Raw genomic sequence first — 22607 nt, 5'->3', positions numbered from 1 at the left:
GGAAGTAGTGTCAACATGTATTCCCTTCCTTCTCTGTGGGCCATGTAGTTTATGTTTCATTAAGTGAAGTTTGTGCAGTTATTTATTCCCTTCAGATGAACAGGTTTCATGTACTGAACTTACATAACTCAGTCAAGAGGTCCAGGTTTACTGAACCACAGAGTGCTTTATGTGGAACAGGATTTTACCAACAAGCTAATAACACAGATAGCAAACATCTTAAATATTCTCCTTTCTTATTTTTAACCAGGAAATGTAAACATGGATTTTTACAGTAACTTTTTTGCCTACAGATCCAAGAAGAAATCCTGAAACTTTATCAGTTATTGATTAATCAGTACACCATGTTGTGGGTGTGTATGAATGGGCTGCAGTCGAGGCAAATATCAGTGTTTTATTTCTAAGGTTTAAAGGATCGAGTGACTTTTCACATTTTAAATTTGAAAGTTGATCCTGTGCTGTGCAGTCAGCATATAGCAGTGTGGAACAGACATGGAGAGGCCTAAATGTGGACTATTTTGATCAAAGAAAATTGTGTTTTTGATTTTTTTTTTTTTCGTTTGTTAGCCTATCACATCCACACTTTCCATCGTTAAAAAATAGGAGCTGTACTAAGCTGCTTACTTCCAACTAAATCACACAAATCTGTTAAATTTGAACATAATTTCAAATATGCAAGAGTCAGTGTTTCAGCGTCTCTGTGTGAGGTTGCTCTCATCCAAATAAACACTTCAAGAATAACTACTCTGGACTCTGGGAACCTCTGGTGATTATTTTTTATTTATCATAAGGCACACTATAACAATCTAATCCATCTACATCACCATCAGCAACAAGAACGGAACAATGCTTGTGGTTAAATGTGTATGTTTCTTGGTTGGAGCACTGGTGAATGTTATCACCACTCAAATTTTGGAACGGGTACAAAGAAGACCATCATCTGGTTTCATCAGATGCTGGAGAAAGATTGACTGGAACTCCATTCTCCTACATCTTTCAGTTCCCCTATTCCTTCTTTTTGTAGTCTTCCAGGTGAGCCATTATCCAGAAAGAGGGAACCAGGATGACGGCGAAAAAGGCCGTCATCCCTATTGCTTGCTCCTGGATGGGGAGACACAGTCATAGTGTTGTTTTATTATCAATATTGTTTCAAGTCATACAAATCAACAAGATGGAAGGAAACTGGAAAGACTGGAAGAACAAATCCCAGGAGTATGCTGAGGCTGTAGCACACACTAACTATATGCAATAATACATTAAAACAACAGAATATGAGATCATATCATTTTGCAACAGAAGTTTCTGCTCTCCATCTGAAAGCTGGCACAACTCAACTGTTAACTTTATTACTGTATAAAGATGAGATTCGTCGTTGAAAGTTCACTCCTGGGGAGGAATAGTTAAGGCTGTGAATTTTTAATCACGCAGCAGTTGAAAACAAGCGGTCATAACTCTTCAACCTAGCCGGTCAGAGCTACATGTCCGGGATCAAGGTCGTTGTTACCACCTGTTAGGTAGGCCGGTTCCGCTAGAACATTACAGCTAGATTTACAGACTCCTTACAGAACGTGAAAGTTCCGCAGTTTAGCGGACATACTGAAGTGTAGCCGCCACACTCAGTGGCGCGTGCTATTTATTTGATAGTGTACGTGATGGATTTGGGCGGAACAATGGCGAGATAATGACGCACTTTTTTAAACAAAACGGCTAAATATAGATAAACTTTTAGTCGGGACACAACGAGTCTTTCTCCCGGGAACAAAGATAACAATCCAGTAATAGGCCTATATATAGGCTTAGCTAAAAGGACTTCTGAGAGGGAAAAATAAAGAATTGAGAAGTTTGGCGCAGTTAAAGTAAAGCCCCTGAGCCTACATTCACATGACCCAGACACCTTTTAAATCAAGCTATATGCCAAAGATTAACAACGGCCTGCGGAAGGAAGAGATGTGGGGTGTGGGCCCCATGGAGACTGCAGGTGCCGCGGCTCTAAACTTACCCCAGCAGAGAGGTTTACTTTGGCAGGTTTGGTCGTCACATTGGCCGCAGGAATGACTCTGCTCCTTAGAGCAGTCCTGAACAGCCTGGAGACGGCGGGCAGCGACATGATGAGGCGTAGAGGACGCTTGTGGTCACAGAGACAGGAGGGACAGCTCTTACCAGGCAGTCTGCAGCTACAAGTGACAGATTCTGACTCCCGTAAGTCTGCTGCCTTTCACTTTATCTGCTCGTGCGATGAAGTGGGTGTGGGCACGCGCGTGTCTGCGTACGTGCAGGACATCCTCTCCTCCGCCCCTCCTCCCCCCAGCACTACAACGATGGTATGTAATTGGCTGTCTCACCTTCAGAACGGAGGCTGGTCTGACTGACGTGTCCCCATTTCACTCCGCAAGCTGCAGGAGCCCAACAATTAATCAAACCACTTCATGTCGCCTCTGTACCAAGGCAGGAATAGTGGACGTCTTCAAATGATGGATTTTCACAATGATAATGAATTAGTAAATAAAACAAAAACAAAAAAAACACAATGATAATTAATTAATTAATCTGTCGTTTTAAGTAGTTTTATTGTTAGGTTAAAATCTAAAATGGTATCTCTCCATCCAGTCTGAAATAAATGGCCGAGAGGAGAGAATACATCCGGGCAGGCAGGGAGCCAGTCGGGGCCTTCTAAATAATCTCCAAGCATTTAATTTCTCTCTCTCTCTCTCTCTCTCTCTCTCTAAAAAGACGAATAGACGACTTTTCCTTTTGTCCAAATAACCCAGCTGACTCATGATTGAAAATGCCTCCATGAAGGTATTTAAGTCTAATTGGTTACAAAAAAATACAATAAAATAAATAAATAAATAATAATTATATATATATTCTATACATATTATATCTATCTATCTATCTATCTATCTATCTATCTATCTATCTATCTATCTATCTATCTATCTATCTATCTATCTATCTATCTATCTATCTATCTATCTATCTATCTATCTATCTATCTATCTATCTATCTATCTATCTATCTATCTATCTATCTATCTATCTATCTATCTATCTATCTATCTATCTATCTATCTATCTATCTATCTATCTATCTATCTATCTATCTATCTATCTACACATCTTACTCAGAAAACATATATGTTAGCTGTACTGATTCCAGTCAGTGAATTACCAGCTTGTTAACAGCAGCAGTAGGTTGTAGGTTGCAAACATGGAAGTGATGACAGCTGTCATTCCTCTTGACGTGGTTGGTGGCTCTTCATCTGAAGCTCAGGTCCTCTACCAGAGGCCTGGGACCTTGAAGGTTCTTTGCAGTGACTCAGCTGTTCCTGGGACTTTGCTCTTCTAGTGTTTTCATAAATTGTTTCATAATCAGAATCACCAAATGTAGAATTGACCTGTATGCCCATGGCTGCTCACACTTCATACATATCCTTCTGTATTTCACTGTCATTATCAAACATCCCAGCACATCCAAGGCTATCACCTTTTTATTTCTGCTAGTCACTTACTGAAAGTCTGAAAACAACTATAGAATACAGTGTGTTTTAGGACTTCAATGCAGAGGATATTTATATGTTTACCCCCTCCTCTGCTGTGTCCACTCAACCTGGACCTGGTTTGCCCATGGGAATAGAAAAGGTCCCCGTCAAGTCTTCACAACACCTGCCTTCTCACAGTTTACTAGTGAGGTAAAGAGGAAAGGGGAAGAAACATAAAAAATACTTTTAACAATCTTTTTAGATTTTGAAACTTTAAAATGGATCAATTTGACACGCAACATAACAGGAGGGTTAATCCAATGAGTTCGGTTAGCAGCATCTGTCTGCTTTGTCTTTTATAGAAGCATAAAAAATTTACAGAATTTTTTACACTCAGTTTTTCCATATGTCTTTGAGTTCATTTGCTAATTAATAGCAATGTAGAATCTTTTGAGTTTTTGTACACAAGTTAAATGAGGTTAATATTTTTGACTGATGATTTTTATGTCCTGATGCATAAGACCTTAGAATGTAGAGAATCTGTGCTTTCTTTTTTCCTGACTGCTGGAGACGGGCACCACCAGCCGCCCTCCCCACCCTGCAGGGATCAGCGTGTTCAGATCATGGATGGAAACCTTGATCCACCCATGATGAAGGTAGTTTGTCTCCCTACAAACTTAAAATAACTTCATAGTTAATGCCAACATCAACTGATTCTATGATATTGCTGTCTCTTTTTCTACTTCTTACATAAAAATGTGAATATATTGAAAGCACAATGTAAGTTTTTCACCTGGAAATGTGTTGTAATTGGTCCTTCTGTGTTCTGGTAGCCTGATGTGTTTGCAGTACTGTAGTGTGTATGAAGCATGTAATGTACTATGGCAAAGAAGAAGAATAAAAGACATTAAGTAACTGAAAAGTGTACTTCATTAGCAATTATAGTAAACCAAAAGTGTAATTGGAGTGTATTGTGATCACACTACTAATATATAAAACATGTAATGCTTATATACTTAGAAGCATTCTAAATTTATTTTAAATGCAATTTGATCACAAAATAGTACACTTAAGATATACTAATCAAGCATGTTTATATGACATAAAAAGTCATATACTTAAGCTAAACAAATTATAACTTCAGTTGTTCCAAAAAAGTATGATAGTACATTTGGTACTCTTTAAATTGTCATTTTCTACAATTTAATTACTATTAAAATTTCGATTAAAATACACTTAAAAATAGTTGTTCCAAAATAACACACTACAAGTATACTGATGATTAGTCTGGCTTCAAGTATGCTCAAGTTTAACATGCTTAGTATATTTATTTTTCTCCTGGGCTATTTATAAATTTGGCTGATGATCTCCGTTTAGTTAGTTAGTTAGTTAGTTAGTTAGTTAGTTAGTTAGTTAGTTAGTTAGTTAGTTAGTTAGTTAGTTAGTAAGACTGCATTTTTATAGCATTTTTCAAGATTTTGGCCACAAAGTGCTTTACAGAAAAATCAAAAGCAAAATTAGAACATAATCAAGTCAAATGAGAATTAATAGGGCCTCTGCATGATCCATTTTCCCAGTTCTAGGGGATATGAATTTATTTATTTATTTGCTTGATTATTACACAAACAGCAGAGGGCAGTAGAATGCAGCAGTTGACTGAGCACCCCGGAACAAAAGTAACGAAGAAGAGACCAGTGGGCTCTGTCCAGTCAGTGTTTGTGAGTTGATTATGACCATTTTTCTTCCCCGTATCACTTAATTTACATACTGTTGCGCCCCTTTTGCTCCCAGACACACCTCTGTCACATTTCAACACTTAAAGTTTGTTTTTGTTTTTTTGTCTTCTTTGTACGGGCAGTCGCTAGACATTCCTGCAGTATTTGGTTCCCAGAAAGCAAGAGTGACGGAATTTGACGAGACACCAGGTGTTTCCTGCTCCCCGTTGTTAGCTGAAGCTTATGGGAGGTTTTGTCTTCTGGAAACCAACTTTATGCCCTCGCTGGTAAGTGTCTGAATTTATTTGAATTCTAGATAATATTCTTTTAAACGGTGTCGTTAGCATGAGCTAACTAACAGTGAGGATGTTAGCTGAGGTCCAGTCCTGTGAGTTGATGTTTTATAGTTCTATCCCGTATTCAAAATAAAAAGAGAGTTTAGTATCCGCGTTGGCTGCCCGCGTGGACAGGGAGGCTCCCACACTGTTAGTTTGCCGTGAGGGCAGGTCGCTTTGTTAGGCTGGGGCAGACTGCCTCTACTTTACAGCCTCACTGAAGCAGAAGATTACAGCTGAGCTTCGGTCTTCCTCTGTCACAGAGAACTGCCTCTCCTGTCATTTCCCAGTCTGTTACAGTGATTCTGAAGTCAGTGGACTCTCTGGGATGATTACTATAGTTTTTATTTGGCTACTGTAACAAAGTTTCAGTTGTCTGATGCCCAACATGTACAGTGTCATGTGCATGTTAGGGAAATTTACCCATTAAACATTTTCACCAAATTTTGTTGATCATGATGGATTTATAAAAGCAACAAAAGTGGTTAAACATTCAAAGGGGTGAATACATTTTATTGGCACTGAGTGAAACATGGTGGTGGCTGCATAGTGTTGCCGGGAGCCTTCTTTTGGGGACCAGGAGTCTGTTCCAGAGTTAAAAAGGCATATGAAAATTGTCGTGATTATTGTGTGCCAATTGATCACATTTATCAATATTGTCATGGCTTTGTTAAATATATAAAAAAAGTGTTGTTTGAGGATGAAGGTCATTCATTAATGGGGAAGCCAGCAGCAAAATATGCTTATCAGCATTTACAGTCGTCTGTTATTATTGTTGTGGTTGTTAATTATAATAGTAGTAATAGTAATACTAGTATGATTTTAATTGTAATTTAATTCTTAAAACAGTATTACTAATCCTAGGATATTTTGCCTTTGTAATCATTACCATCATTGTAATCATTGCTCATCCATAGCTGGAAGAAGATAGAAATCCTGTTGGAGGTTTAAAGAGGCTGGAGAGACATTAGTGACATGCTGTACTTGCCCTGCTGTTCCCTCTCCAGCCTTTGGACTCGGGACCTGTAGCTTCCCCTGGGTGTTCTTCCATACAGATAAACACATTTATCCACCATCGCTAAAATCACATACTCCAGACAGAAGTCATTGAACCGAGAACAGGAGCTGAGATGAGTCAGTGGTTCAGACACTCATCAGGGAAAAGCCCTCAATTAAGACCAGAATTGCATGATGTTGGTTGACAAATAATTCCAGAGATGATGTGACATCATTTGGAAGAAATGCACATTTTTCTCACTCTTCTCTTCTCTTCTGCGTTGACATTCCGATGTCTCCAATACTCTGCAACTTTTAGCATCTGAAGTGCTGTCATCTGGGTCAGATGGAAATATTTACTGAGCCAAAATATCTATTGGCATGCAAAGTGCCCATTCCTAACACTTCCAGTATAATAGCCAACAAATATGGTATTCCAAATATTTTTTGCAGTGTCAACATTATTCTGATATATTTCTTCAAACTGAGACACCCCTAGTACCGCCTGTCTCCTTCACTGTGGACGTCGTTGTGAAATCTTAAAAGTTGTTCATCAAATCTTAAGTTTTTCTGATCAAATCAACATATTAAGTTAACATGTTAGTTTTTTTTTCTCAATTGATGTCACGTCATTGCTTTTTTTCTACTGAATACACTGTGATCACTATCAAATCAACTTACACTGATATTGCTAAACATTTTAATTTATATATTGATTAACTTGCTTCATGACTGACTTTTTTTCTGATCTTAGAAACGTCTTCCTGTACTTACCAAGATAAGTACCATTCACAGTCTCCATTGTTGGCTTTGGTGAGCCTGCTTCGTGGTACATCTGCTGCTAACATCATATAGAACTGTTAGCAGATATTGGTTCAGTACTCCCATACGTTATTAGAAACTAGGTCACTTGAAAACAGACTTTGTGTTTTGTAAACGATTCGTAAAAATAACACAAGTTGCTTCCTTGGCTGCACAATGTATAGCAAACATATCTTTATCACAACATCAGTGTGCACAGTATAGTGTTGGCTAATTTATTGCAAGTGCTATGAATTCACCCTTTTATCTCATAACAGTTTAATATTCATCCTGTTGGATGGATTCTTCTTGGAGTAGATGCTCATACCTGATGCAGACGTTGGTGACCGAGATGCTAAAGATCACAGCAGCACCGGGGAAACAGATCTATTATATTTTTACAACACTAGGTTTGGATTTGGCTATCAATTAGTATTTAGTGCCAAAGGTGATTATTAACAAAATTAGTCATTTACATAAAAATTACTAAGTCAGGAGGACCACCTGATTATCAGGACACAATAGCCAAAATAGATGGCTAAATTGGCCATCTATTTTGGCCAAAAATAGATGGCCAACCAGTCAACTCCCCTGACCCCAAACAGTTGTTCTCACAGAAAACCCCACACACAGACATCGAATGATAAAAATCATCATACGGTGACATCACACCTCACACTGACTGGGTTCTTCGTTGAAGCTATTAAAGTGGGCAGTCCATAAGTTAGCAGTCTATATAAATTACAAAATCTAACAAAACAACAGCTTTTAACTTGAGAAAGAGAGATGAGATGCTAACGTCACTTTGAAGCTATTCTAGTCAAGTTAATGAACATCTTTTATGTGTGTGTCTGTCTGGGCTCACTCCTCTAGCCGACCATGAACCTTTGTTCCTTGATGCTCCAGCTCAGGCCATGGGTGGGTGTTCACTTCCTCTGCATCCTGCTGCTCCTCTCCAACATCTGCCTCACAGCGCTAGTTGCGTCTGAGTCAGGTAAGCATCATCAAGTCCAGTTCAATGCAGCAGACTCCAACTGCACCACAGGATGCAGGAGCTGTCAGGTGTGCTGCTGCTGGTATTCCCTCCTAGCAGATTGTATACAGTCTTTTTCTTTGTTTCCAAGGTATTGAAATGACGAGCAAGAATGGAACAGCTGAAGGCTTCCCAAACTCCAGTGTTACAGTGGATACTGCTGTACGTGCTCAGTCTGTAGGTAATGGTTTAGCTAAGAACCCCCTTCCATCATCACCTGCAGAGCCTGTTGGGACTTCTCAGACTGTTTTACAATCGACTAAAACAACTTCTGAAGCCCCAACGACACCTCTGTCCACCAAAACACTAGCAAAAAAAGTACTATCTACAACAACACCTATGTCCACCAAACCACCGTCTGCAACTCAAACTTCAACTCTACCACCCACCAAAACGTCGTTTGCAACTCAAACTTCAACTCTACCACCCACCAAAACGTCGTCTGCAACTCAAACTTCAACTCTACCACCCACCAAAACGTCGTCTGCAACTCCTACGTTAACATCTCTGCCTACCAAGGCACCTACAACATCAAAAACAGTTGAAAACCCTCCAAATACGAATGCTATGATCACCATTTTGCCCACAGGCAAGAAAAGTTCATCATCACCCTCTGTGGTACCCACACAGAAGTTAACTACCAGGAAATCAACTCTTTCACCCACATCTTTAAGCACAGAAGCCACAGCCATGCCTCCTAGCAGAACCACTACTTCTGGCGGCCGCAGTAAGTCCGCTGCTTCTGCAACAAGGGTTCCGGTGGTGGAAGTGGCTGGAGCAGCTCTGACCCAGCAGCTGGTGGACACAGCTTCTTTACTAGCTGTCCTGTTGTTTGGCCTGCTCTTCTTCCTGGTCACGGTGGCGGTGTTTGTCACGCAGGCATATGAGAGCTACAGGAGGAAGGATTACACCCAAGTCGACTACCTGATCAATGGCATGTACAGCGACTCTGGAGTGTGATGCAGGAAGACACATGGTTCTGGACCTTGATCTTGCACAATATGACCACAGTGGCTGCTGTTTGTTGAAGAAGTTGGAATAAAGTAGCAAATGGAACAGATGGGAAAACAACCTGGACTATTTTATTCTTTTCTTCATGTTTTCCTTTGGCTTGTGTAGCGTTTTGTTTCTAACACTCGAGCCTGAACTTTGAGGATGAAGAGCAGCCTTAATGAGTTCATGTGTAGATCAGCTGCCAGTGCTGAAGGCACACGATATTCATCCTGTCCACATCACATTTCTGTTGATCAGTATGATCATTTTGACCATAATATTTCTAATACCTTTTCAGACTGAACTGAAATATGTGGGGAAAAACTATCAGCTCTTTCCAGCATGGCAGCCAATTGTTAAATGCTGTCTTGAATGAATTTTTTAACATTTCATAAACCATAATTTCTTTTCAAACTGAAACTTGACTTGAATGTGTCTATAAATATAACATCTGAAATGTTCCTGCTTTAATACTGATAACAGTTTCTCTTTAAAAACACCTAAATCTAGTAGCATTTATTTTTTATAGGATTCTGTTGAGAGGTTATAAGTAGTAATATCCTATCTTCAGGAGAAAACTTGGTGTCCTTTTAGTACAGATATCATTTTTTCCCCAGAGGCTGAAGCTAACAGCTAATCTAAAACCAAAGCATTCCTACAGTATCAAACAATCTCCATTTTAAAGAAATTTAGACCAATTCATTAGATTTATTTTTTTATGAACCATCATACAACTTTCCCATTTTTAATAAATGATTATAAAAGTGGAAGCATGTGGTCAGTTGTAATGAAGACTGATATTTATAACATCAGTCTGTATTATCATATTGTCATTATACAATATTTACCTGAATTTGAAAGTGTTTAGATTTCTTAATTGTATTAAAGTGACTGGCTGGATATACTAACATGGTCCATTTTGTTGTATTTGATGTGGCATGACCACAAAGAGCTCTGGACATTTTTCCCCTTTGGCATTTTGTACAACTTTGGTTGTTTTCAGTCGGGCTATTTTTGTTAGGAAACTAACTTTAATTACTAATTACAAATGACAAATTTTACTCTAGCAGTAGATTATCTGCTATAAACTGCTGTTAGGAAACTTACCCTCCAGTTAGTACCAAGTATTGACAGAAGGTCAGCTGAAGGGAGCCACATGGAACGCCATGATGCATTTTGCATGCATGCAGCTGCCAGCAGGCTACGGGGCGAACTGAGCCGGAGCTTCTCACCACCATAACTGATCATGTTAACAAGCAGAAGATCAAACATTCACTCTGTAAAAGTCTGGAGGTGTTTGAGTGCAGGACAGTTTTAATAACTCATAACCTCTCAGCAGAATAACTCTTCAAAAAGTTTCATTGTAAATCAGAATCTCTTCTCAGAACAAGTTGATGCATCAAGAAGATCACTATATCACGAACTATGAACAAATCATATTATACTACAGATGTTTTATGGGTTGGTTCACATAGTTTTCCACACATTATATTCTGATAGAAAGGGAAGCAGGGCTGGTACGACATTGAAAGCTCCTGTTCATGTATTCTACATGATGAAGCTCAGTGTCCGTACCAGGACTCGGACAAATCATTCCTTCCATACCCCTTACATTTTCAGTTTGGTTTTCTACACTCTTTTTCACACATATTAATTTAGTCATTTTTTGTGTGCATGTTGCCTGTAGCAGAGGTGGCTTGTTGATCTGACTAACTGCACTGAAGAGGTTCAGCATCACTGATTGAAACAAACGTTTTCAGTTCCAGCCCGTTGACCCACTGACTCAGAGTTCCAGCAAGGCGCTCACTGGGAAGAATGTAACTGTTATCAAAGGACACAGTTTGTTTTGTTTTAAATCTAGATCTGCATGAAATGACTGAATGTGTGAGAACCATCTGTATGGTTTGAGGCCCAGAGTACGTCCCAGGTAGAAACCTGGAGCTGTTTGGACCTGGCAGATGAAGTTTGGGGGAGCAGACCAGTGGAGGCATTAAAGTCACTCCTACAACCTTTTCTCAGCCAGCGGATCATAGTTTCGTCTGCTGGCCTCGTAATTTTTACATTTCAGCTTGTCTTAAAGTCTCCTTAAGTCTTACTTGACCTGTTAGATGATTACATATCTCATTCTGGTTTAATTGTCTATGAAAGCACAGGAGTTTTTTTGAAACAAAGCTCCAAAATGTTTAAATTTTGTAAAATTCCATTAAACTTAATTGAAGTAGATGATGCGTTCCTTCACAACTGTGTTTATTTTGAGTTTGACTTCACTGGAAGCTTTTGAATGTACTTAATCTTCATTCTTCCATATGATACGTGTTAATGACCTCATTCTGTTCCTTACTACGGTTCAGATTTACATGGTCTTGGAAGTACCTAATTGTAATTAGTGTGTGTGTGTGTGTGTGTTTAGAAGTCCATGGTTGTAAAGATTTTGAAAACACCTTATCATTTTTGGAAATTGTTGTTTTTTGTTCCTTTTTATTTTCTCTTTAACTGAGTGTGCTTCCAATAATGTTGACTTTTTTAATACATCTATTAGTTGTCTGGAGATATTGTTTTCTTATCAAGAATCCACAATGCAGCACTTTTGTATCTTCTTTTTCTGGTGCCAAATTCTGTTTGATATATTTTTTTTCATGACCAAAAAAGGCAGTATGTATGGTTTAGAGTGATTTTTAGAAACTTTTGCCAAATAGTTGCTTAAAGCACATTGTTTTCTGATAAAGCCAAGGGAAATTTAAAGCCATAATGAGTTTGTGACCAATGTAACATTTGAGCGGTGCTCACAGCTCACACCCTGGAATGTTATTGGTGTGACAGAATATTTTTGTTGTGCATGTGAGATACCTTTGAGTTGAATAATTTCCTTTTTTTTCTTTATTTTTTTGCACAAAAAACTGTTTTCTCAGTAAATTGTTCATGGAAGCAGAGAACCTCCATTAGCCATATTTAAGACTGAGTTATCTGTCGTGCCAGTCTGTGTTCAAGGTTTCAGATCAGTGTGTTTGTCATGTCAGTAGGATTGTAATAAAGTGATGTTTATGTTTCTGATGTCGGTTGGAAACAGTTGTGTGTTGGATTGATCTGTGTTTGCAAAAACTGATGTCGAGAAATGAGGAATGATGTCACCTGCTATGTGCCAAGCAAATATTGTACTGATGCACTTTTCAGATATATTTTTACTTTGTAGAAAATGAATAATAAAGAACTTAACAGAAATCTTTATGTTGTTTGACTAGGTCATTATTACTGATGAATGCCTGTCAGTCTATGGACGTCCATGTCCTGGTTGGTCAGCAGCTGCTCCATCCTGACATGACAGTGTTTTCTGTTGTGTGTTGTTGTAAACAGAGACCTTGAATCTTAATGGCACTCACCTTAAGTAATGTTTTGGAAAAATATACTTCTTGGAATAGTTTTACTATTTTGTTTACTTTTACTTGAGAAATGTCATTTTAAACCAACGCTACTCTTACTTGCGGATGATTTCTGGCTATTCTGTACAACTTGAGTTACTTCACTGAGAGAAAACCAGGCATGGTTCAACCAAAACTGCACCAAACACAGTCATAAACACAATATTAATAATGTTAAAGTGAGACTTCTTGCTTGTATTAGGGCTTCATGGTTCTAATATTATTTTCCATTTGCTTTGTCATTTTGAACCCAAGTGAATATAGAGTCTAAACTGTTTTTTATTATAGTCTTTAAAATACCATGATTTGAATATAGTAATTTATAATTTTTTGTTTCTCTGATTACATATTTAAAAAAATAAATAAATCTGACATTGTGATCAGTTACTCAGTACTGAATCAAAAGGCTGAATTACCTCCTCAGCATTCAGTCAAGTTCTCCAGAATCCTTCTAATCACCTCAATATTTGACTCTTGTGTGTTTAAGCAGAGACATATGTGAAGGTTGCAGGACACCTGGGGCTGAAGACCCCTAGTCTGGTTTCTTTTTCTCTTCAGCCTAGGTAAGACACCTCTGACATTGTCTCTGGGTCAGGAGTGGTTTGACACGGGGAAAGCCATGTTTGTAGCCCATGTTTAGCATTCGTCTGTGTGGTGGCTCTTCTGGAATGAATTTAGTTTGACATCCTCTTAAGGTTAAGGGTCTTCCTGCTGATGGTGCATTGCACTTAACTGAAAACTGATGAACAGTGGATAAGGGGCTAACACTTAAAGAGACACACATAGATAGATGGATAGTTAGTCAGTTAGATTATGTATTTTTTCTGATGCATCCTTCCCATATCTCTTAGTTATCTAACATCTCAGGAACTTCTGTCTGTTTCATCTTGAGTCTCAGGACCAGTTACTAAAGCTATCCACTAAATTGGAGGTGGGAGAAATCTTAAGCTTTGTTGTCAACCAAGAATACCCCACCCACAACCCCATGAGCAACAGTCCTCAGTAAGAGACCTCTGACTGCTATACTTTCTGCCCTCTGCATCAACGTCCACAACTCTGAAAATTCTTTAACAATGAATACAATATTTCATTTCTTTTTGAGATGAGGTAGTTTTGAATTTAACGAATTACTTCCAAACTTGTAGAGACAAAAATTACATATATAACCTGTCTACATGATGTGCATTTATAGATCTAAAAGAAATACAACACATCATACTTCAATCTAAAGAAATGTAAGAACAGATAAGAATAAAGTCATTAACATCTATTATTCAGAGAAGGTTACAACATCATTTTAAAGGCTTTTGAACTTTGGAAAGCTATAGTGAGAACCATTATGCACAAATGGAGAAAACATGGAGCAAGAGTTGTCGGCCTCCCAGAGTTACAGAATGGACTCTAAGAGCAACTTGTCTTCTTAAAAATACTAAGAAAAGGAACTGACTCAACCTGTCCAAATTAAGCATTACATTTATTTGAATGACACTGAGGACACTAAGTATAGGTGTTCTACACTGACACCTATTATCCAGTTTGGTAAACTGCATTAACCAAACAGTAATCCAGTTTGTTTCTGTTTCTTAGTTTGATCCTCATTTGATCCATCATCTAACAGGCTTGGGAGGAGTGCTGCTGCCTATCTCCAGCAATCAACAGGTGAGAGGCGGGGTCACCCTGGACCCTGGACAGGTCACCAGTTCATCAGAGACATATGATGAACATATGCATCCTATCATAGGCAGCACAGAGACAAAACAGGACAAACAATCACACACGCATACATGGAGAGTTTAGAGAGACCAATTAACCTAACAGTCATGTTTTAGGATTGTGGGAGGAAGCTGGAGTACCCAGAGAGAAGCCATGCATGCACAGAGAGAACATGCAAACTCCATGCAGAAAGACCCCAGGTTGGGAATCGAACTGAGGACCTTATTGCTGCAAGGCAACAGTGCTACCAACTACACATCTGCTTTCATAACAGAATACATAAATTATGTAAATATAAGGCATTGATATTTGTAAAATCATGTTTAAGTACAAGGCTGTACTTAAGTTGATAAAATAAGAGCTGTTTGGGAGCCAAAAGAGCCAAAATTCCCCTTATTGTGAACAACTAGTTATGTGGATTAAGGGTAGTTGCGTTTTCATGTTGGGCTGTTTTTTTTTTCACTTAGTAAATAAAAATCCTCATTTGAAAACAGCTTTTTGTTTTTATTCAGATGATCTTTGACACTAAAATTGCACTGTTTTTCTGACACATTCTGATGTCAGACAAAGAGATCAAAGCAAAGACATTTTTTCAATATTTATGAAGACACAAACTGGAATAAATATTCCACCTGTGAAATGTAAAATCTGGACTTTGAAATGTTCAAACTGAGTTCTTCTCAGAAATGATTCTCGGTGCGTGCAAACATCTGGAAGACCCACCTGTTCCTTGTTACTCATGGATGAAGGTATTTCTCCCACACAGCTATATTACTCCTGAGCCTGGACTTGGACAGACTGAGGAACGCAGACCAACGCAGAGACGGGTTTGATATTTGTAGAGATCAAAGCAAGGCCAGTGGCTGTGGCGACTGCTGAAAGAAAACATGTTTCATAGCAGCATTCCAGAAACAGGCTGAGGCTGGAAGGGTGGAAACTGGAGGAGTAGAATGGCTGCATCAGGCTTCTTCAGGTTAACTATACACCATCAGCTGCAGTACAAATCGTTGGATCCCTTCTAGGTCCTTAATGTTGATTTGATGCACTATTAACAAGACTTTCCCCCGCAACGTTGGTTCACTGCTAGCCCAGCTTCACTCTTAACCTATTCATGAACAATAGAACTGGTCAACATAGGACACTTTTCAGACAAGCCGATAAGTGAAATCTGAAATATTTTGGAGTCTTTACTTAAACTGAAAAAATGCAGAACTGAGAAACAAAACCCAAACTAGTAATCTGGTAATCATGAAATTCTCCATATACTGCAGTATGTTCTCGTTTTGCACAGATTGTTTCATATGGGAATAATTTATCAAATAAAAACCACAGGACAAAAGCTTTTCTCGAGTTAAGTAAATTACACTCACAGCTAGTGTTGTAACAAAAACAATAATACCTGCTCTGTGTTGGATTGTGGTGAGGAACAGCTGCCTGGCTCTCTTCACGTACAGAGAGAATCAGAAGGGGAAAACATGTGCTTTGAGTTTACAGGGCCTTTAAAGTGGAGGCCAATTGGAGAAGAAAAGAAATGCCTTTAAAAAGGAGAAAAGAAATAACTGGCTTAGCTGTAGGTGTGTGTGAGGACAGAGATCTGTGATTTTAAAAGTTTGTTTTCATCAGAGGCAACACTACATGTCTATCTTAATCATAGAAGCACTATCCATAGTCTGTACCTGCTTATCCTCACAGAGTCATGGGGAGAGTTTGTCCCTTCTGTCTGTCTGGAACAAAAGGAGACACAATCATGCACATAAATTCATGCCCTGTAACAACTAGACAGACTAATTAAAAAACTAATGTTTTTTGACTATGGGAGGAAACCGGGGAGAACCAAAGCACGCAAATGGAGAACATGCAAACTCCATGCAGAAAGATCAGGCCAGAATGCGGGACCTGCTGTGGAAAGGCAACAGTAATAGTAACTGCACTATTACAGTTAGTGTATGGGGTTCCTGTTACCATACAGTAACAGGAATCCCATATTTGTTTAATGTGTGGTTGCCTGTGTGAGGTGTTCTCCACAGTAGAAAGTGGATGGATGGATGGATGGATGGATGGATGGATGGATGGATGGATGGATGGATGGATGGATGGATGGATGGACCCAGAGTTGTTGTTCCATATAATCACTTTCTTTCAAACTGCCATATTTTATACTCATGATTTTCTTTGCTGTTGGAATGGAAATTTTATTAGTATGTGATGCAGATGTGGTGTCAAGCAGCGGTCCAATGGATTTGGATGATAAGATGATAGATGAATAAACTGTTTTCTTCCTTCTCCAACATGGTTACATGTCCAGAAACAGACACACACATGCACACCCTCACATACAGACTCAAACACACCCCTGTCTCACCATACGTGTGTGGACTTGCATTGACTTTCATTCATTTCTATAGCCTAACCATTACCTTTTCCCTAAACCTAAAAACCTTGAGTATATACCTAACCTTAACCTAAACTCAATTCACACCTTCGTCCTAAACCTAACCCCCAACCTAAAAACTTTGCTTTTGCTTTGTGTGGACATGTCAAAATGTCAATGTTGTTTTTTTTGTCAAGAGTAAGTCCACACAACGATAGGCAATGTTTTCACACACAAACACACAAACAGGGTGTTTTGTGCTATATTCACTAGATAGTAAAATGAATAGATACACAATATTTACATTGCATGTTACTTGAAAGATATGCATTGCTTTGCCTTACTTGGAGAAGCTGTGGGATTTGGTAAATAATCAGCTCACTGACTCAGCTAACTATTGCTTGCAACAAAGTTGACAATAATGTATTCTTCACTGCTTTTTAGACATAATACACTTGGCCCTGTTCTATGTCGAGACCGGTCTGTTTTGTGCATAAACTCAATAAAGGAGGAGTGTTTCTGTGTTTTTTGTGTGTGTTCTTTCCTGTCAAACCACCAATTAGTGATGACAGAAAGCTGTTCATCCTGTCTAGTTCTTGCTTCTGGTTTCTTGGTGTGGCAAAGGAATATTCCTCTCCACTGTCACCATATGCATTGTGAAGAGGAGGGATTACTGTGCATCAATGCAATAGATGCACAGTATCCTTAAATAACAATCTTCTTGATTGGATTTATGAACTGAATTTGATTGCATTGTATAATATCTGTTTTGAATCTGTCTATATGATTGAATTTATTTGATTTCTCAACAAAATTGTGTCTATTTTTTCTAGTGAAGTGCTTTGTGATTATGTTCTTGTGAGTTGAACTAAACTATAAGCTAAATACTTACAAATACTTACTGGGGTCAAACTCTAAAACAGGAACTGCATGTGCCAAACTATATGTGCTGATTTGATGATTAGTAATGAATAGTAAGCCAGTGGTAATAATTAGTTATCAGATCCAATAATAACCCATATTATTGGATTATTATCATGGTTCATTTCTGCTACCTGTATCTTTGCAGGGATCATATATAACCAAATAAACATGGCCAAGACTTTCCTGGCTCCACCAATTCTTCTTTTTTTTTTTTTTAAAAAAAAAAGGTTTTGTTGGCTCTAGCTGCCTTTATTCGACAGATGTCAGACTGGAAAGTGGTTGTGAGAGAGGAGATAGACAGGTGGTAAGGGTCATTGGGCCAGGACTCGAACTCATGATGGCTGCATTGAGGACGGAGGTCTCCCTCCGTACATGGGCGAAGCGCCTTCCCCCTGCACCTGCTCCACCAAGTCTTTAATGATTAGCGCTACAAGTCAGAGAAATAACTCAATATTTTTCCACAATAGTTGTATGAATTTTCAACTATTTACTGAATTATTATATTTTAGTCTGTGTAACCCCAAGATCTTGTATTTGTCATTAAACCTTAGGTGCAGTGTAGTTTGTATTGTACACTGCAATGATGAAGTGTACAATACAAACTCATTTTGGGACAGAGATACAGTTAATACAAAGAGTCAGTCACTGTCCAGCACTGGGTTCCACTCAACACACCTCAAGGATGACATGGAGCAAAGCAAGGAATGGAGCGCACATTCTGCTTTCATCTATTCCTTGCTTTGTACCCTCGCTAAGGGGTATTAAGCTGTTGCTATTAGTTTTATCTTTGGGTGGCTGTTGCCAGCCTTACATGTTATGGTTATTATCATAACCATAACATGATAATGTGCATAAGCAGAAAGAAGACAGAGTGGAAGGACACAGAATTAAGCGTCCATAACAGTCAGGCTAAACTTATTCAGTGATATGGTTATTTTATTGTTGAATAACTGGTAAACTCTGAAATAATTAAATTGCACAGTTTTAAGAATCCATGGCATTAAACAGAAGTGGGCCTCCAAATAAAATTTTGTATTGGTTCGCAAACAATCTTGGGTTGACATAGCCCGTATTTCATCTAAAGTCAAAAAGTTATTATTTTTCTAATATTAAAATCTGACTGAATTCTGAAAGCTATGTAGGGTTCATAACAGACACCAGTAACACGTAAGTGAAACTTGTAAAAAAAAACGTATCCGCCTCAAATAAGTGACGTAGTAAAAAGTGCCGCCCACAACGGCCTGCCTTCTTCTCCGTGCGCGAGCTCGACAGTCCAAAGTATAAAGAAGCGCGAGCGTTATTATCAGTGGAAAAAAGTAGATTCTGTATGACCTGCCGCGCGCGGACAGAAGCAAGCTTCCTCCTAGCTATCTGTCGCTCGTGATACTGAACTACATGTCCATCAGGATAAACGGACCTCTTTCCAACTTCAGGAGTAACCATCTTAAAATGGAGTGGGAATTATGGATTTAAAGCAGAGAGGACTTGAAATGGGTGGTCTGCTGGCAGAGCTGCTGCTCTGGAATTGCCTGCTGATGGCGGTTGATGGTACGTAGAGTTTTTTGTGCTGTTTTTGCTGTTCTGGGGTTGTAGATCTGAACTTTGTAAGGAGATATCTGTTCTTAGTTGGGCTGCAGTGCGCTCTGCACTCTTGCTGTGTCCCCTTAACTGGTACACGGCACCGTCCTCAGCCATACCTTGTAAGAAAGTTGAGGTTTTCGTGTCCCAAGGGTACAACACCAAGGTGGGCTACTGTAGTTCCACTGGTCCAACCCAAACTTTACTTTGCTGTTTTTTCACACACTGGAAGCAGTGTTTTTGTGGAGATAACCTGTCGTGGTACTTGGCGCGGTCGGTGGAGGACTTTCTGTCTTAGTGAATCTGAAGTTTAAAGGCAGCCTGGCTGTTTTCTCGGGCCTCTCAGCTTCCAGCCATTGCTGCTCGGTGTCGGGTGTCAGACAGCCTTTTTGCGTTAAAGATGAAAAGAACTCGGCGTGTTTATTTGGAAAAGAAAACGCTGTTAGGCACAGCAAAGCTATCTCCCAGGATCTGTTCCTATATTATCCTTTTTTTCCCGACTGAGTCTGATTTGCGGTTTTACTTTTCAATCAGTGAAACCGTATGCAGAGGTTAGATTTTCTTCAGATTAGATCCATTTTTCATTTAATTGTCGCTTGCACATTAAACGTTATCTTTACAGTTGTAGTGATTGAGGTATTTTAATAACTCACGTATATTAAGTTCTAACAAGCTCTAATAGCTAAGACTGGCATTGAAGAGGCGAAACATTCCAGTAATTAAAAGGTTTGTATGGTGGAAATTCAGGTTGAGAATTTTTTGTATAGAAAAAATAAATCCCAAAATTTTGCTAATATATAATATTTCCTTGGGGATCTCGATAAGAACATATTTTCTATCCAAGAAACCCGATGGAATGAAGGCATTAACTGCAATGTGCTTTAAAACAGTTTTTTATAATCCACCTGTCAGTCTGATACTATGACACGATGGCGGCTCGCTGCAGGGTACTGGCTTCTTTTGGTTCTCTAAACTGACAATCTGGAAATAGAGGTTTGCAGAATTGATTCACTGCTTTGTTTTTTATGATTTATTATAAAATTTATTAACGTTATAATTCGTGTAATTTTATTGCATGATTTCTATAATAACAATAAAGATTATTATTATAAATTTTTCTCTGATGAGTATTTATTGGGATGGCAATTGTAACACAGCAAATGTGAAGCTTAGTCATTTTTGAAGCTATTTTTTGTCATTAAAGACACTGATGCACATGACAAATCTAGAAACACCTTTGTACAGCATTACCAATAAATGCCAGGTACAGAACAAAATATGAAATTGTTTTTGTCTAAGGGAATAAATATAAGGCAAGTAACACAAAGAATACATTTAGATTGTTTTAACCTCTTAACTGTCACCAAACAAACATCAAACTTCCATCAATGAGAAAACCAGTGACCTCCTGACAGTTAAGGGGATTATTAAACAAAGAAAGCTGACTGTCTCCGTGCTTTAGTTATTAATTGCATAACTATTTTGAAAACAATAATCTGTTGTAGAATTAGCATAGAAAGCGTACACTGCAGTGCATATTGATACGATCAGCCACTAATGCTTTGTTGCTGTTAATCTCTGCATGCTCATGTAGCTGTAAATGCAAATGGTAGACAGTCTGCAGCCTCATCAGTTCATATGTGCTTGAAAATGTGAAGAACTGGTAAGTTTGATTAGTCTCAAGCTAAATTCTGTGGCTGATTTAGCAGCAAAGCTTCTCCATCAACCTCACTGAAAGGCAGCTCTACCACTGATATTGTGCTTGTGTATGCCTCGTTTCATATATGTATGTAAATTACAGCCTGACCAACAAATAAGAACAAAACACAGACAGTTGAAATAAGTCAAATAATTTGTTTCAATTTGAATATATAACCCTCTCTTCAATTGAAGAGTGACTGATATTGTTGCAAACAATTATCCTAAATTAGAATATAACTTGTCAAACCTTTGTGTGATAGATGTTCTTGGTGTTTTTATTTAAAATTTCATTCTGATAAACATACATCACTTATGCTCATTTAATTCATATGATGAATTATCCACTCCATGACAGAAGTAGTCTTTTTGAGCATGTTGGAAATTGATTTGATAACAATGTATTCCATATTTAAGCAGCAAAGCATTAGCCCAGAACACACACCCCCACACACACCCCCACACGCGCACACACACACTGAACTGTAGATAATATCATATAGTATATGATTATAATATAATTAACATTTTCCATTCATAAACATATGTCTGCGCCTCTATTCTCTGTGAATAGTCATCTGCATAACACAATGCTGCAAAGTGCAAACCATGTCTTTGTAAATAATCCCAGTGAATTGTTGTATAGCTGTGAAAGCATCCAGTCATAACAGATCTTGAGTTGTTTTGGGAACAGACTTGTTCCCAAATGTCACTCATTCCTCTTCACACTGGTGAAGAGATATATGTATAATGTGACTGATGTAGAACCTGAAACTGGGAGGACCAGTTTATGCTTGTAGATGCCCCTGCAAGGGGGGATGGGGCGTATTGGCTGAAAGGAAGGAAGAGATTTCCTTCACGCCTTTCCAACTGGGACCCGTAAATATGTGTGAGCATATTTCAGTTTATGTGTGATCTGAACCCGGAGAAATCAAAGGAGACTGCCACAGGCTTCCTTTTGTTATATTACCATCTGTGTTAGCTTACATGTGTACATGACTTCCCATCTGTGATTTTTTCCCCCTTTTGCCTCTTATGTTTTGCTTATGTCTGCCTCAGATTCATACTAAAGCAACAAACACATAAGGCAATATAGACACATAATCATTTTCTTCATCATTCATTTTCTGAAACTTATGCAGATACAGAACAAAATTCACATATTTGAACTGTTTTGGTCACTTGCTACTCTTCAATTTTCAATCACAGTTCTTCCAATTGAAGACTGAATTTTACACTAGTTCCTAAATGATGAACCATTTTCTTTCTTGTCATTAGTTTATAATGATACAGTTGTTCAGTGCTGTAGCAAATGGTAAAATATTATAAATTAATAAAGATGTTGAAGAAAGTTGTGGTGAAAAGTGACTTGCTAGAGTTGGCTGGATGTGAACAATTTTCATAAAAACTAGGGGTGCACCGATTGCAGTTTTGTCAATTACTGATTGGCAAAACTGCCGAGTTTAGCTGATTTCAGGAGGAGATTGGCCAAACTCCTGGGAGCTGGGAGCACAGATTATATTGGCTGTTCTTTAATGAAAAAAACTGAAAT

General features: G+C 38.5%; 2 protein-coding genes across 2 annotated transcripts in view; both read left to right on the top strand.

Annotated features, from left to right (window-relative positions):
- The first annotated feature begins 5125 nt into the window (after nucleotides 1-5125).
- On the top strand, nucleotides 5126-12568 carry c2h11orf24 (chromosome 2 C11orf24 homolog). The gene is made up of 4 exons (XM_023350172.1): nucleotides 5126-5200; nucleotides 5341-5484; nucleotides 8203-8323; nucleotides 8454-12568. Exons 1-4 carry the CDS (start codon nucleotides 5126-5128, stop codon nucleotides 9320-9322), a joined length of 1209 nt encoding a protein of 402 aa, XP_023205940.1. The 3' UTR covers nucleotides 9323-12568.
- A 6466-nt stretch (nucleotides 12569-19034) lies between these two features.
- The window catches only part of lrp5 (LDL receptor related protein 5), a 44003-nt gene continuing 40430 nt past the window's right edge, over nucleotides 19035-22607 (top strand). Inside the window, exon 1 of the mRNA XM_005810104.3 lies at nucleotides 19035-19327. Coding sequence (XP_005810161.2) covers nucleotides 19243-19327 — 85 coding nt within the window. The 5' untranslated portion in view covers nucleotides 19035-19242. The remainder of the gene's footprint in view (nucleotides 19328-22607) is intronic.

The sequence above is a fragment of the Xiphophorus maculatus genome, chromosome 2 (genome assembly GCF_002775205.1).
Source record: "Xiphophorus maculatus strain JP 163 A chromosome 2, X_maculatus-5.0-male, whole genome shotgun sequence".
Classification (NCBI taxonomy): domain Eukaryota; kingdom Metazoa; phylum Chordata; class Actinopteri; order Cyprinodontiformes; family Poeciliidae; genus Xiphophorus; species Xiphophorus maculatus.
The sequence above is the reverse complement of the archived record's forward strand: the minus strand, read 5'-3'. Positions and strand labels throughout refer to the sequence as shown.

Bases quoted from the DNA above. Each gene is read 5' to 3' on its own strand.
- c2h11orf24 (XM_023350172.1), top strand. From the start codon at position 5,126: ATGCAGCAGTTGACTGAGCACCCCGGAACAAAAGTAACGAAGAAGAGA. The intron at 5,201-5,340 runs GTGAGTTGATTA...TTGTACGGGCAG, and splicing joins GCTCTGTCCAGTCAGTGTTT to TCGCTAGACATTCCTGCAGT. The intron at 5,485-8,202 runs GTAAGTGTCTGA...TCACTCCTCTAG, and splicing joins CCAACTTTATGCCCTCGCTG to CCGACCATGAACCTTTGTTC.